The 15459-nt window shown below is 34.1% G+C and overlaps 1 protein-coding gene across 1 annotated transcript; it reads left to right on the forward strand.

Annotated features, from left to right (window-relative positions):
• Positions 1-13911: 13911 nt before the first annotated feature.
• On the forward strand, positions 13912-15191 carry LOC110110632 (zinc finger protein ZAT4). Its single transcript, XM_020842210.2, has one exon. The coding sequence runs from the start codon at positions 14118-14120 to the stop codon at positions 15015-15017; it is 900 nt and encodes a 299-aa protein (XP_020697869.1). The 5' UTR covers positions 13912-14117; the 3' UTR covers positions 15018-15191.
• Positions 15192-15459: the final 268 nt, after the last annotated feature.

Here is a 15459-nt window from a genome sequence, read left to right on the forward strand (position 1 = left end):
TATGACATCAATACAAGACTATTGTCCTATAGAAATCAAATCAAATCAAGTCCTGATATTTTTCTATTCGATTAAAATCGCGTAGAATCAATTCCGACCGGTAAAATCGTCGCAGAATATAGTCAAATCGTGTACAATAGTCATATCTATAACATACTAAAAGTTGTGCGGTGAAAGTTGTGTCAATAAGAAATCACGTCGAAAAGTCGATTACGAAAACACAAAACAGATCACAACTCGGTCAAAACTCAATATCTTTGAAAACAGAAATAGGATTCAGAGTCCTTACCACGAGATCTACACTTTTCCCAACAGCAGCGTCGGACGAAAAGCGCTCCACGGCCTCCAAAACCAGGTTTCCTCTTTTTCCCTTTCTCTTTCTCTCTCCTCAAAATATCTGATTTTTATAAAATGATTTTCTCTCTCCTCAAAACGAGATGATTTTCTTATATTCTTAAGCTAATCGGCCCGGCCGATCGCCAAATCGTCCCAGGACGATCAGACCAAAAATATCGTCCTGGACGGTTACGAGAACTATTTTCAGGACGGTATTTTCTACAGTGAAGATTGGCCTGGACGATCTCAAATCGTCCTGGACGATCCTGAGAGGAAAATCCAAATCAGAGAGGAACAGTAAGGGAACGAGGTCTCACAGTTAAGGCCTTCCCCCAAAGTAGGGCCTTATTTATAATAACCTACAAATAATAGTGGATTTATTCATATTGGGCTAGGCTTCGTGGTTTTTCCCCCCTTTTTTTTTATAGAAATTTTACATGTAAAAATTTTGGTGTCTCTATTGAATGACGCACCCTCTCTCCTATCTGATTGCATGCCGCGTCTTCGTACAAAGTTAAGACGTTAAATTTTATATTTCTCTATTGTCGTGAATACTCTAGGATGCAACAAGGATAATTTGGTAACTATCCTATTTGAATAAAAGAATTATAAAAATAGGGCTATGACAACACAATCGATCAGAGGCGACCCATCATGCGCGGAATAATGAAAGAAGGGGAAGAGTCTAGGGAGTGCTGCGCGCGAGCGAGAGAAGGTGTCGAGATAGAAAACGTGAGAAAGAGAATGGATCAAGAAGCGAGCTTCTAATCGGCATAAGAGCTAGGGTTTGATTATAGAAGCGGTTAAAACCAATGGTATTTTCACTGGTCAAATACCGATGGTCAAAATCAATGCAAAATCTTCTTCTTTTTTGCAGTGGTTTTCAAATCGCCCCTAACAATTGCTACAAAAAAATGTATTGAAGCAGTTTTAATTGTTGCTAATTGCAAAGATTTATGCTTCATTTGGCATGATTTTTTATTATTTTTTAAAGTGGCTTTTTAGTAAAAAATCTTCCCAACAGTTGCAAAATAGTTACTGTTGCGGACTAGAATATACGCGGCGATAGAGTTAAAAAACTTCTGTCTCAGCGTTGTACGAATATCTAGCATACAAACAGTGGAGAAATAATAACACCAAGATTTTTACATGGAAAAACTTGGAAAGGGAAAAAACCATGGGGCCATGCCCAGTTGAAACAATTGCAATGGTGTTTGTTTAAGGTACAAGCAGGGGCGGAACCCCATGGCTCTCAGGGGGGGCAATTGCACCCCCTCAAAAATTTTTAAAAAATTTATTTATATCATTTTTTTAGTTAATTTACCCATTTTCACTTATTTTTTAGTTTTTATTACAAGAATTTTTAGGCAATTGCCCCCCCTAAAAATTTTAAAATACTATGGTCTTTAGGTAATTGCCCCCAACAGGTCGAATCCCGCCAGAGAACACTGCCCCCTTAGACCCCCGACATATATATCTTATAAGTTTGCCCCCCCCCATATATGTCTTCCCCCCCCCCCCCCCCCCCCTAAAAATTAGGGCTGGTTCCGCCCCTGGGTACAAGAGGCTGACTCGTCCTTAAAATTTAGGACGATCAGATTACAATGCTACACTCCCGGATTTAAATTCGATTACAAACAAGTTGTGTATTCGAGCTGAATTCAGAGTCACTTATAATTCTGACGTCACTTGGAAATCGGACAGAGTTCTGGCGTCACTTGGGCGTCGGGCATAATTCTGGCGTCACTTGGGCGTCTGAAAGAATTCTGGCGGCACTTGGGAAGAATTTCGGTGTCACTCGGGCGTCGGGCAGAATTCCGACGTCACTTAGGCGTCGGGCAGAATTCCAGCGCATTCAGAATTCCGGCGGTGGTCGAGGATAAGTTTCTTCCCTCATTTCTTTCTCTTCTTCTTCTTCTTTTTCTTGCTTGGGACCACTTTCAAGAGAAATGAGAGATCTATTTATAAATTTATGGAGTGGCATGGCCCATAAATAGGTGAGAGATCATGGGCAAATGTGGAGTGGTTCGATGGACGACCGATATTGAATCTCTTGATCATGTACCGTTCGTCAGACATTTGAAGGTCTTAATGATGTCGGAATTCGGCGATATTGGGCTCATTGGATTCATCTTGTCGAGCCACTTGATTCTACTATAAGCACATTATGTTTGAAAACCATTTGGTAACTTAATTTGTGGTTTGAACCTTCCAACAGCGCTTCAGGTATTCGAATCAGACTCATTTGGGCTCAGATCGAGTTGAATTTGATGTCATTGGGTTCGTATTTTCGAGACGCTTAGTTCGACTATAAGTTTGCTGAAATCTAAGTTCACATGATCCCATATTTAATTTTTGAAATGTCCAACTTGATTTTTACCTCGAGATCAAGATAATTTTTTGATGATATATCAGTTACGAAAAGTATTTGCAACATACAATGGCCATAGCATTCGTACATTAATTTTGGTATAGCTTGCAACTTTTTTCGTTGCCGTTAAAATAGTCAAAATAGCCCGAAAAAAAGCAAAAAAAAATGCTTCAAAAGCCCCTTATTTTTCCTGTAATTAGAATTTGAAACAATAAAAATCAACTAAATTTCCTAAATGAATTCGCACTAAACAATTCAATTTTAACTAAAATATTTATTGTATAAACAAGTAACCCAAAGGCCTAAGCTAACTATAATCGAGAACAAATGTGGCATATATGTAATTTAGAAAATTTAATATATTTTCTTAAATTTACATGTTTCAAGCGATTCATGGTGTGATCAAATGTCTTTTTAAGAGAAAGCATGCAGTACTGTGCGAATCAAGATATGGCACTTGAAAGTGATTTGACGTTTGTTTAACGATTCTTCTACGCATAAATAGTCAACATGCTTTATAAACATCTGAAACTTTTGCTGTACATATAATATGGTATTGAAATAGATAAGCTTATAATCAAATATATGCTAAAATGAGTGTAATAAATTTGATATATTTGTAATTATTTGAATAAGGATACAATTAATACAAATGATTATTCTAGGAGTGTCAATATTGGATACGACCTGAAAATCTGATCCAAACCCAACAAAAAAATTCCGAGTTAGGGTTCACCCATTTTTCAAATGAGTCGGATTCGGGTTTAATAAACTGACCTAAAAAATCGGGTTGGATTCAGGTTGACCCAAAAACCTGAAATTGATTCGGGTTCAACCCGAGAACTCCCGCTGTCTCGATTCCCACCGTCGGTCACTAGCCTCTCCCGTTGTACGCAAGTCAACCCGGCTTGACGGCCTCGCCATCGCCTCTCTCGTCGTCCTACCGCCGGCAAATTGACAATTGGTTTGTGATCCTAACCATAAGCCATCGACGCTCATTTCGTTATGTCACACATTCTTCAATGACTTCGGACTTTCCTTCCTCCTTCCTCTTCTTCGGCATCGACAAGACGACGAACGAGAGGTTGGCCTTCCTCCCATTTGCGGATCAGCAATGCTTCTACCTTTACCTATTGTGGAGGAGTCAATCAATGCTTATATGTTTCTGAATAAAAATAAGGAGAAAATGTCATTTTAAAAATTAACATCATAAGTGAGCAGTGATATAATTCTTAAAACACTGAAGGAAATCAACATAAAATCAAAAGCTTAAAACAAGAACACATAAACAGAAACAAACAAACAAATAAAAAAAAAAGCCATAAACAAAAGATCAGAAACAGAAAGCATCAATTTCAAACATGAATGACTATCACACAATCAGGTTCTTAAGTTGCTGAAGATTTCAAAGACCATCGATTTTGTAAATATATCAGCAAGTCGATTTGTAGTGGCTCCATGATGCAATTATATGTCTCATTTGATAACATGGTCCCTAATATTGAGTCCGGGGTGAATTTTATGAACCGTATGCAAAAAAATGGGTTGAGTTTGGGTTGACCCAAATAGCATCGAATCAATTCCAGATTTAACTTGAACATAACCCATGACCCGATTGTGACAAACATAGATTACTCTATTTTTTATATTAAATAAAATAAATCTTCTATAAAGCTTAATAATGATGGTAGTTTTTGACTGGTTAGTCATTGATGGTGAGGTGTTGTAGTGATAATGGAGATTAGTGGCGAAGACAGATTGCGCCAACAACCATAAGTATGGTGGCGAAAATTAATAGTAGAGTTATCTTATAGTGCATTTAGAAATTGACAGGAAAGGACGAATTTAGAATACATAAAATATGAAAAATCCAATAAATTTAGAATTCATTACAATTTCATTTTGCATTTCTTTTTCATCAGACCAAACTGAAATATATATATATATATATATTTGAAATAATATACGCTCACTTTTCATCAAATCTAAGAACTCTTTTAAGTGCTTTTAGTTAATATCTTACTCAATATTAATGTTAACACAACAAGATCGCTAAATAGTATTAAATAATATGAAACAAAAATCCCTAAACTAACTTAACATATAAATAATATAACATTTTTTAAGCATAGATTTACTTAACTTTTGCTTAAATTGCCTCCGATAATATTAGGCTTATTAGCCAAAATCCTTTCAGCTTATAAAATGTGGAGATCTTATTCAGAAATTCAAGAAAATTTTTCATATACTGACACTAAAAGAAATATAGAAAAAAAAATAATTTATAATATCATATTACTATTTATTAAAATCAAAATTTTTGAGATTATAAAGTGGGGGCAATGTTGCATCGTTATTTTTATATTAAGATTTAGTTTGGGATTATTTTCTTATCATTTTTTAAAACAATTTTATAGAAAAAAAAACTGTCTCAAATGAATCCTAAATAAAAAAACTTATCATTTATTAAAATTGAAATAAAATATTGAGGTGGATTAAACAAAGCAATTATAGCAATTATATACCTCCAAATTTTAACAGGTCATATCGAAAGAATATCTCACTCTCTCACATTCAATCTCTCCCATAATTTTATTATTGTTATGTTCTAGAAATTTTACTATGGTAGAAAGTGTATGTTTAATATATTAATTTTATAAAAAAATAAGGTTTCATTTGGGACGAATTTCTTACTGCGTCTTAAATCAACTTTTTAGTACAAAAATTTTAATTTGTATACAAAAAATCTCATTTTAAAAACAATAATAAAGTCATCCCAAACGAAGCTAAAGTCATCCCAAACTAAGGCTTCGTTTGGGATGACTTTTTACTGCTTCTTGAAGCAGTTTTCTAGTACAAAAATTTAATTTTTATACTAAAAAGCTGCTTCAATAAGCAGGAAAAAAGCTGTCCCAAATGAAGCCTAAGACTCACATCTAGAAGTTGTAAGAAGTACTAAATTTTCTAATGTAGAAGATTTTTAAGTGAGGAAAATTCACAAAGCCTGACAGAGTTGCAAAAGCTCACTTAATAATTAAAGATGCAGCAAGAGTTCACCTTCCTCACAAATGAAGAAGATGGGATTACTAGCTGAGAACAATTGTCTTATTCCTATTATGGATTATACAACAAGTGGTAGAAAGTGCACACATTTAGGTAATATTGATTGGACGATGATAATATAAGATTGGTGGAGCGTCCGCAATTATAAACAACAAAGGTTAAATGATGAAATCGGATGTTAGTAGTTAGACAATGATGATTCATGAATGATAGAAGTTAGATGATGGAGGCTCTCGTTGTTGATTGGGATCATTGATGATGATTGTTGGGCAAAATAATAAAATTCTTTAAATATCTTATCTCGAGAACCTCCATTATATAAAATCGAGAATCTCTTCGCTACGTCGAAGTTAGACATTTTTTGGCTCGTTGGATTTGTCTTGTTGAGACGCTCAAAATGACTACATGCATGCAATATTTGGAGAGAATTTGATTCTTCAACTTATATCAAGAAGTTCACACAGATGCTTCAAGTGCTTGATTTAGATTCATTTGGATTTATGTTGGATCATGTTTATCTTATTTATTATGGTATTATTTGGAACAACTTTGTTACTATTTTTTAAAGCAGTTTTTAGTACGTACAAACATTTCTAATTTAAGAAATTTTAAACTAGTAAACTACTTAGAAAGCAATAAAAAAAAAAGTTGTCCCAAACAAGAGATATTTGTCGTGTGCTTAGTATATCAAATGTTCAATATTAGTACAATGAATCAATATTGATAACAATAACAATGAATAAGTAGTGGTATCAGTAATAGCAATGGTGTATGTATTAATACCAGTAAATTCAGTAGTTAGCAGTAAAACAATGCAATAACAGTAAATCCATATATATTGACAGTGAATCATTACATTATCAATAAAATCATACATTAAAAATTAATCTGTAACATGCATTTAATAGTCACACTAAACATGAAATTCTGCCTATCTTGGTGTTTTTTAATAATTAGTAATCGGTAGTCGGTAATTGTTGGCTCAATAAACAGAGTCGTTACTCTTTGTTTATTGACATAATAATAACTCTTTATAACTATCAATCATTATATCTTTGTATCAATAGAGGATAACACCACCCAATCATAACATTTAAAGGAAAGCTTGTTAGCTCATCATCATGTACAAGTCAATCAATCTGTAACAAGCGGGCAAACCGGTCTTTACTTATCTTATACACATACATTATTATCACAATACTATAACAGTAATAGCGATTGACTATTACTTAATAACATATTCACATTCATTTCTAATACATTGTAGTAAATAAAGCATCGTTTGACTTAATATCATCTTAAACTTGTTTATTTAAATATCATCTTAAGATTCATATTAAACAAATACTTTTCTAAAAATGTATATACTATACCAATTATTATTTAATCAATGCAAATAATCATATCGCCTATAAGAGCACAAATTATACTTAACAATTACAAAAAAATGTACGTTCTATCATTTTCCTCGTGGATTCTATTATGATCTGACAAACTTCGACATGATTGGCTCCAGTCCTCACCTAACTGCTCTACATTTTCCACCGGACCACCATATATCTCTGTGCTCCACCGCTGCCTTCTTGCTAGCTGCTCTATCATATCTTCCATATAATATATTCATCAGCATATTTTTATATTTTTATGAATATATTTATATATGTGACATATATTCTTCTTTTATATTTATCTAATCAAGGAGTCAATTTGTTCAAATTCAGCTTATTTGAGTGCTTATTTTTGGTCGAGGGCCTGAACTCAAGAGGAAGATAATGCGCTAATTGTAGTTAAATTTTTTTATAATTATTGTTAAATTTATCCAATACTAAAAGAACTGTTGGAGATCAATAGTTATAATTGCTTTAGATCTTTTTTTTTTAGTTTTTGTTTTACTATTTATTTGAAACTATTTAGGAAAATACTTAACTTCTTAAAAAATTGATATAGTTTTAGGTCCATCAAGTGAAGAGATTGTTTTAATAGGGAGATTAAGATTTGATTTGGGATGACTTTATTACTATTTTTTAAAGCTATTTTTTAATAAAAAAATTTTAATATGCAGTAGGAAAGTCGTCACAAACAAAACCTAAGGCTTCGTTTGAGACAAATTTTTTAATGTTTTCTAAAGCAATAGTTTAGCACTTGTAATAAAAAATTGCTTCAGAAAAAGGTAAAAAAGTTGTCCAAACAAAGCCTAAATTAAATGAAAGAACTATAATAATTATAATAATTTCTTCTCTACATTTTTTTTTTTGGAACGGGGTATTCACCCTCTGTCACCCCCTAAAGGGCGTTTTGCAGTCTTAAAAAATGATATAGTTTTAGCTCCATCAAGTGAAGAGATTGTTTTAATAGGGAGATTAAGGTTTAATTTGGGATGACTTTCTTACTGTGTTTTAAAGCTATTTTTTAATACAAAAATTTTAATAAGCAGTAGGAAAGTCGTCACAAACAAAACCTAAGGCTTCGTTTGAGACAAATTTTTTAATGTTTTCTAAAGCAATAGTTTAGCACTTGTAATAAAAAATTGCTTCAGAAAAAGGTAAAAAAGTTGTCCAAACAAAGCCTAAATTAAATGAAAGAACTATAATAATTATAATAATTATAATAATTTCTTCTCTACATTTTTTTTTTGGAACGGGGTATTCACCCTCTGTCACCCCCTAAAGGGCGTTTTGCAGAGTAACTAATCCTCGTCTGACCTAGAAGAGGCACCTACCCCAAAGACTCCTGATCCACACTTGATTGGGCCCCACTTAAGAGGCGTTGCTGCTCGAGGAAAATCGACCACGCGCGGGTTAAGAGGTTCCCAATCGTACTCGCCCACCAAACTAAGCAACATTAGATACTTTTCATTTTCTCTACGTTTAAGTCTCATTTTCACATTACATGATTGTTGTTCTTCTATAATTAACATAAAAAAAAAAAAATAGCATATATGCAACTTTATATGAATACTCAATCTCTCTATGAGCATGAAGGTAAGTATATCTTTTTAAGGCTTTGTTTGGAACGATTTTCTTTCTATTTCTTAAAATAATTTTTTAATATAAAATTTTTAATTTTTATACTAGAAAGTTGCTTTATGAAATAGTAAGAAAACCGTCTCAAACGAAGCTTAAATCATATAAACTTATGTGTACACATTTTTATACATTTATTATAATTGATGTATTATATTTTTTTGTAAGTTTCTCGCATTATTATTAATCTAAAAGAGTTTTCCCAATATAGAATCTTAAAGATAAAAAAGCAGCCCCACCAAGTATCTTCTATTTTATTAGCAAGACATCTTTAACAAGCAAAATTTTGGGAGAAAGTGACACCCTATAAAAGGAAGCTCATTATAAAACTTCTAATGAAATATGTGGTCATCAAGTATCTAGAATAATAGAGCGAATTTCAATGACGAATATTAGGTTTTCTATCATAAAAGCAAAATTTTCATTGCTGCAGGCTAGAATATACGCGGCGGTAGAGTTTGTAATTTTACGTCCAAACGTTGTACGAATATTCAGCATACAAAAACAGGAAAGGAGAAAATGAACACCAGGATTTTTATGTGGAAAACCCAAAAAGGAAAAAAACCACGGGGCCACGCCCAATTGAAGTAATTCCACTAGTGTTCGTTTGAAATACAGAGGTTGATTCGTCCCACAAGTTAGGATGATCAATCGATCAGATTACAATATGTTTATTCTAAATTGAAACAAAGTTACAAAGTTTTGCAAAATTCCGACGTCTCCCGAAAATCCAGCAGAATTCTGGCGTATTCAGGCGGCGGAAAGAACTCCGGCGGTGGTCGAGGAGGAGCTGATTCTCCTCCTTCTCTTCTCTTCTTCTCTCTCTTCTCACTTGAGTCCTCTTGTGAAAAATGAGGGCTCTATTTATAATTTTATGTAGTGGCATGACTTGTAAATATGTGTGAGATCATGGGTGAATAGAGAGTGGTCGAATGGACGGTAGATGTTGAATCCTTCGATCTTGCACCGTTTGTTGGACATTTGAAGGCCTTAGTGATGTCGGAATTTGGCGATGTTGGGCTCGTTGGATTCGTCTCGTCGAGCCGTTTGATTCGAGTATAAGCTCGTTAAAATCGGAGACCATTTGGTAACTCAAAGCGTGATTCGAATCTTCCAACAGCACTTCGAGTCTTCGATTCAGACTCATTTGAACTCGGATTGAGTTGAGTTTGGTGTCGTTGGGTTCGTATTTCCGAGATGCTCAGTTTGACTATAAGCTCGCTGAAATTGGAGTTCAGATGCTCCTGAATTTAATTTTTGAAATTTCCGGTTCAATTCTGCCTCGATATTCGTGCTTGATTAAGATAATTTTTTGAGAATATATCAGTCATATTACAGCAATCACATTATCTCATTTTTCTTTGAAAAAATTACGTAAAGACATCCTCATACATTTTGTATCAAAACATAGTTGAATGTACTTAGAATTACGTTGATATTGATTTAGTTCATTATATCATATATAAATAATAATATCAACACAAATGTAAGGACATCTAAATATACCTTAAACCTTAAAATACATCAAAACATTCTCACACAATCTCAAGCTCTTAATTAGACCCCATGCATATTTTGCGGAATTCTAAGAAGAAGTAAGTCTTCTTGGGATCTGTTGGTTTGGATGACTATTCTAGTTTGATGGTTGGGATATGGTTGTGAGTTCTCTCCGCTTCGCTGTTTGGATCGGGCATGTTGTGGCTCTTTCTTTGTTTTTCTTTGATGTTTCCTCCTTGCAGGGTGCTATCTAGTTGAATGTCTTCTGATATTGACTATGGTTACTTCTGCTTGGCCTCTAATTGGTTAGACTAATCTTGACTCAGTTTGAAATCTTGTTGGGTATTCTCTGTTGTTCGCACCGGTTGTTTCCTGTTGGCTCAGTTGGCCGTTCTTGGGTGGCTCCCTTTATGGTTCTTGCTTTTGATTTTTGTATTTTCTTTTGTTCGATTGTGTATTTAGACTGAATTTAAGGCTCATATGTTTTATTTTAAATGATGTATTTTATAGGGCCTTGGATTCTTTAATGACTTGTATCATAATTTTTATTTAACATGTAGGGTGCCCCTAATGTGGGTTTTAACGACAAAAAAAAAAAAAAAAATCAAGCTCTTAAATTTTTTTTCGCAAAACTCTCAGTTCGTCATTATATTACAAGTCTGTGGCAACAATAGCCTAATTGACTCAGCATTTGGGTCAAATTTTACTAAGCCAAACTTGATTTGACTCTTTATTTACTAAATAATTATTAACATAATTAGTGGATGGCATGCTATAAAAATCTCATTAAAGTAAAGGGTCAATCATCCACATTCACAACAAGCTTATGGTAGACAAAGTAATATTTATTACTTTTGAATGCATAAATTGACTATATTTCATATGATGTAAATATTGTAATTATTTTATGGATAATTAATATGATGTAAAGATTAGTAGATTGAATAACTACTCTGAATAGTACTATGAATTTTCTATAACGATATCATAATACTTCATCTTTATTAATATAAAATAATAGGATGTCATAAAATAATTTTCTTTTAAGAATAGTGTATAAATCAATGCTCTAAGAAATATATTTTTCATTTTTTATGTACGTAATTAGAACTTCTCTTACAACAATTGCTCAAAATAATTTAAAAATTAATATTTTACTATTTTTTGAAAGCATATATCAAAATGTTATGCTATAAAAAAGAGCTATTTATACTATAAAAAGGAGTATTTATAAAATGAAAAAAACAATGTATTTTAAAAATATTTTGATATAAAATATATTTTGATTTTTTTTTCCAAAATTCATTCAATAAAAGGAATAAAACAACCAAATCCAAAGGAAAAAAAATCAAAATACAATACTATAATTAGCAAATCAAGGCAAACAACAACCGTACTCAGGAACTGGCATGTGCGTTTGAACAACCAACTAGAAGTCAGACAAGGACCATCCATTGGAGGCAGCAAGCACTGACCAAGCATCAACCCACATCCAAAATAAATGCCACCAATCATAACGAGATAACGCACCACCAAGGTTGACAACAAGCCAATGTCATCAAATGGTTGTGCAGAAGTCCGCCTCATCATTGTCCAGGCCAATAAATTGTGACTCACAACTGAAAAACACATCAACCAGTCCAGTAGAACTAAAATAATTTTTTTCAATTGTACTAATTAAATTTTTGTTTGGAACATTTTTTTTATATAACTTTTTATGAAGCAGATTTTTAGTTCAATTTAAAAAAAAAATAACGAAAAAATTATTGATGAAAAGATGCATCAAATAAAGTCTATATATAAATTAAAAAATTTCAAGTTCCATCATAATATATTTTATATAAGAAAATAATTATTGCATATCATGTTAATGTCAAAAAAAAAGAAAGATTAAAAATTTAATATAATAAAATTTAAATGCCAAACTTAATATAGTCAAACTTCACGTCAACCAAGGGTATTAATGTAAATAAATGAACAAGACTGGACCGATGAATAATCAGCTGCCTTATTCGAATCGTGGCCATTCCATTAGTCCAAATTTCTGTGCCGGTTTACTATGGCTAAATCTACGGTCAACTTTAGTGTCCACCGTGGACATCTTCCGATTAGGTGCACGGAGCTTTGGGTATAAATTTTCGCAACATCACTTATTTATGAAGATTCGTGCAAGGATGTAGTAATACAATCAAACGGTTCAGATTGTCTAACGGACTCACGTGCGAGTCCGTTGATTCCAGGGTGTGAGCTTTGGGGCCCGCTTTATTTCCTACGGTGGCTAGTTAATGCGACTTGGTCCGTTGGTCGTGGCCCGCCTCCGAAGAAAGTGGTGTTTACTCAACTCCAATGGAACGGCAAATGGGTGTTTGACGTTCTTTCTTTGCTCCAATCAAGCGTCATTTTTTACGCAATTTGATCTAAGATGAACTGTGCGACGTCAATATTGACGTCGCACTGTTCATCCGCCATTTGTGTTTTTTTTTTAATTCAAAAATTAATTATTAATTTTAAAGATTTAAGTTTATAAATTTTTTATTACTAATTAAAATAATAAATTAGAAATATCTTTTTTTATAGAAATATAAATATTTTTTACATAATTAATTAATTTAAAATAAAATTTATGATTAAAAATATATAAAATGAAAAATGAGAAAGAATATAGTAGAAATATTTTTTTTAGTGTTAGAAGATGGAGTTAGATTGGATACAAACTACCGAATTTTGTTGTATTATTATATTTTGGAGTGAAAAATGAGTTTTTCGGTTGGAGATGCCCTAAGCTCAAGGAAGTTAGTTTTTTTTTTTATTAATTTATTAAATAAATAAATAAGAATATCTCATAAATATTTGAAATTAATAGAAACTTCAGTTAATTAAATCAGAAGCAATGGCTTCCGAAGTAACTCCGACGTTTTTAATAAATCAATAAATTAATCCTTAATTTTAAATTTAATTATGATCATTTTTAATTAATTTTTATCTCCAATTTTAATTAATTTAAAGATTTTAGCTCAAGTTTCTCTAAAAATCATTTTTCTAATGAAAAATTTCACTTAAATACAATTTATATTAATCCATAATAAAAATAGTTTCAATTCAGTTTAAAATTATTAAACTTATTCAGAGCAAGCAGTTTTCTCGGGGCCGCCGTTTCGATTTTTCCGTGCGGCCACTTTGGTTTCGAATCGCACCCACCCAAAAGCAAAAACTACAGAACCAACCCTGGGAGGACAAAAGCGTAAATAATTATTTAAGAAATAATAACGGGAACAACAAAAGCGTTCACCGCCGTACCATCGCAACAAATTCACAAATTTCTTAGAAAGTAAATAATTTCAGCAAATCGCCAAATCCCGTCTGTAATTAATGCCATTAACACGCACCATAAGTGAAGAAGAAGCAAAAAATTAAAACAAGACATGAAGACTATGCATGACTTTGGGAATTAGGCGTTTCTTAACAAAGATTTTAATAAAATTCAAATATGATTTTTTTTTAAATTAAAAAAATAATAATCTAATCCATTTATACATAGACGGAAATACTTAAATTAAATAAAAAAAAGCTCCTTTTTTATCGTTACACTCTCTCTAGTTGTCCAGTTCTGTAGCAGCACCACGCCTTCTATTCTTTGTTTTGGGTTTCTTTTGGTGGAAGAATGCTTGTCACCTACTCCTCTTAGTTCCCACTCGCTCTCACTCTCCCCTCTTTGAGTGAAGAAGAAGAGCTATCAGCAAAGCAATTTTGTAATGGAGTAGAGGGAGAAGAAAGAGAAATAGCTGAATCTACCCTATCTCTTTCTTCGATCTCTCTGCTTCTTGGACATGGAGAGGCATGTTTGCAAGCTCTGTGACCGAAGCTTTTCCAATGGCCGCGCGCTTGGCGGCCACATGCGCTCTCACGTTGTGGCTGTCGCGGCTGCCGCCGCGGCCTCGGTGAAATCGCTTCTTTCCGACTACTCATCTTCCTCAACTTCCTCCCGCGAAGCAGAGGAGGCGAAAGGGCTGGGCTACGGCCTTCGAGAGAATCCTAAAAAAAGCTTCCGCATGGTCGATCCGGAGTTCTCGTCATCAGTTGTTCAGGACCGAGAAAGCGAAACGGAGTCCTCCCCTATCACAATCAATCGACGCCGCAAAAAGCGACCGGCTCCGGAGCTACCGGAGACTGAACTGCTTAGCTCTGTCTCCGACACCACGCCGGAGGAGGACGTTGCCATCAGCCTAATGTTGCTGTCTCGTGATGTTTGGAGCAAGGATGAGGAAGTGAACAAAGCAGATGAAAGAGTAGAGGAGATGATGATGATTGACTTAAAGCCGCGGTCTTTGCAAGCGAAGGGGCGAAGCCGATTCCAGTGCGGCACTTGCAAGAAGGTATTCCGGTCATACCAAGCTCTCGGCGGGCATCGCGCTAGTCACAAGAAGTCGCGGAGCTGTGTCCCGCCGATCCATGTTGAAGGCTCGACGGAAGCCAATGCCGACGCCGACGGAAAAAGCGTTCATGTTTGCCCAATCTGCTTCCGAGAGTTCGGCTGTGGTCAAGCCCTCGGCGGGCACAAAAGATCCCACCTTTCGTCTTCGACGACCGCCATTACCATCACTTCGCAGCCACGCCCTGCTAAGCTTAGCGAGAGCTTATTTGATCTCAATCTCCCCGCTCCATTAGAAGATGCTGCAGAGCTCTCCGCCGTCTCCGAAGCTGAGTTCATGACTTCCGGTCTTGCTTGAACTGAAGAAACCGACTTCGTTTGCCGTTCTCGAGGTAAGGTTCGATGACTGTAACTGACTCTGAAAACAATGAAATCGCACTGAAAAGAATTCATCTGGAAAGCTGTTGATTTTGCTTGTTCGTTTGTATCCAAAGTTTCCGCTTACTCTCTGCTTTCTTTTACTCTTCTCGGATATCATTGATTTCAATTTCTTTCTTTTGTTTTTCCCTTCAAGTTCACTTTTTTATTATAGAATCGTTTTTGGGTTCTTAAGTTACAGTTGCCCACAGTAACATCTGAGCAGCGATAGGATGTATTAAATTGAAACCCTTAAAAAAATTGTAAAAAACCTGACGGTCTGCTTCGCAGAGCTTACTTAACTGCTTAATTTGCTATTTTAAAGCATAAAAATTACATCTTTCGAGCATTTTCTTATTGCTTTCATGATTTCTTAGTCTGAT

Source organism: Dendrobium catenatum, unplaced genomic scaffold (genome assembly GCF_001605985.2).
Source record: "Dendrobium catenatum unplaced genomic scaffold, ASM160598v2 fragScaff_scaffold_1639, whole genome shotgun sequence".
NCBI classification, from domain to species: domain Eukaryota; kingdom Viridiplantae; phylum Streptophyta; class Magnoliopsida; order Asparagales; family Orchidaceae; genus Dendrobium; species Dendrobium catenatum.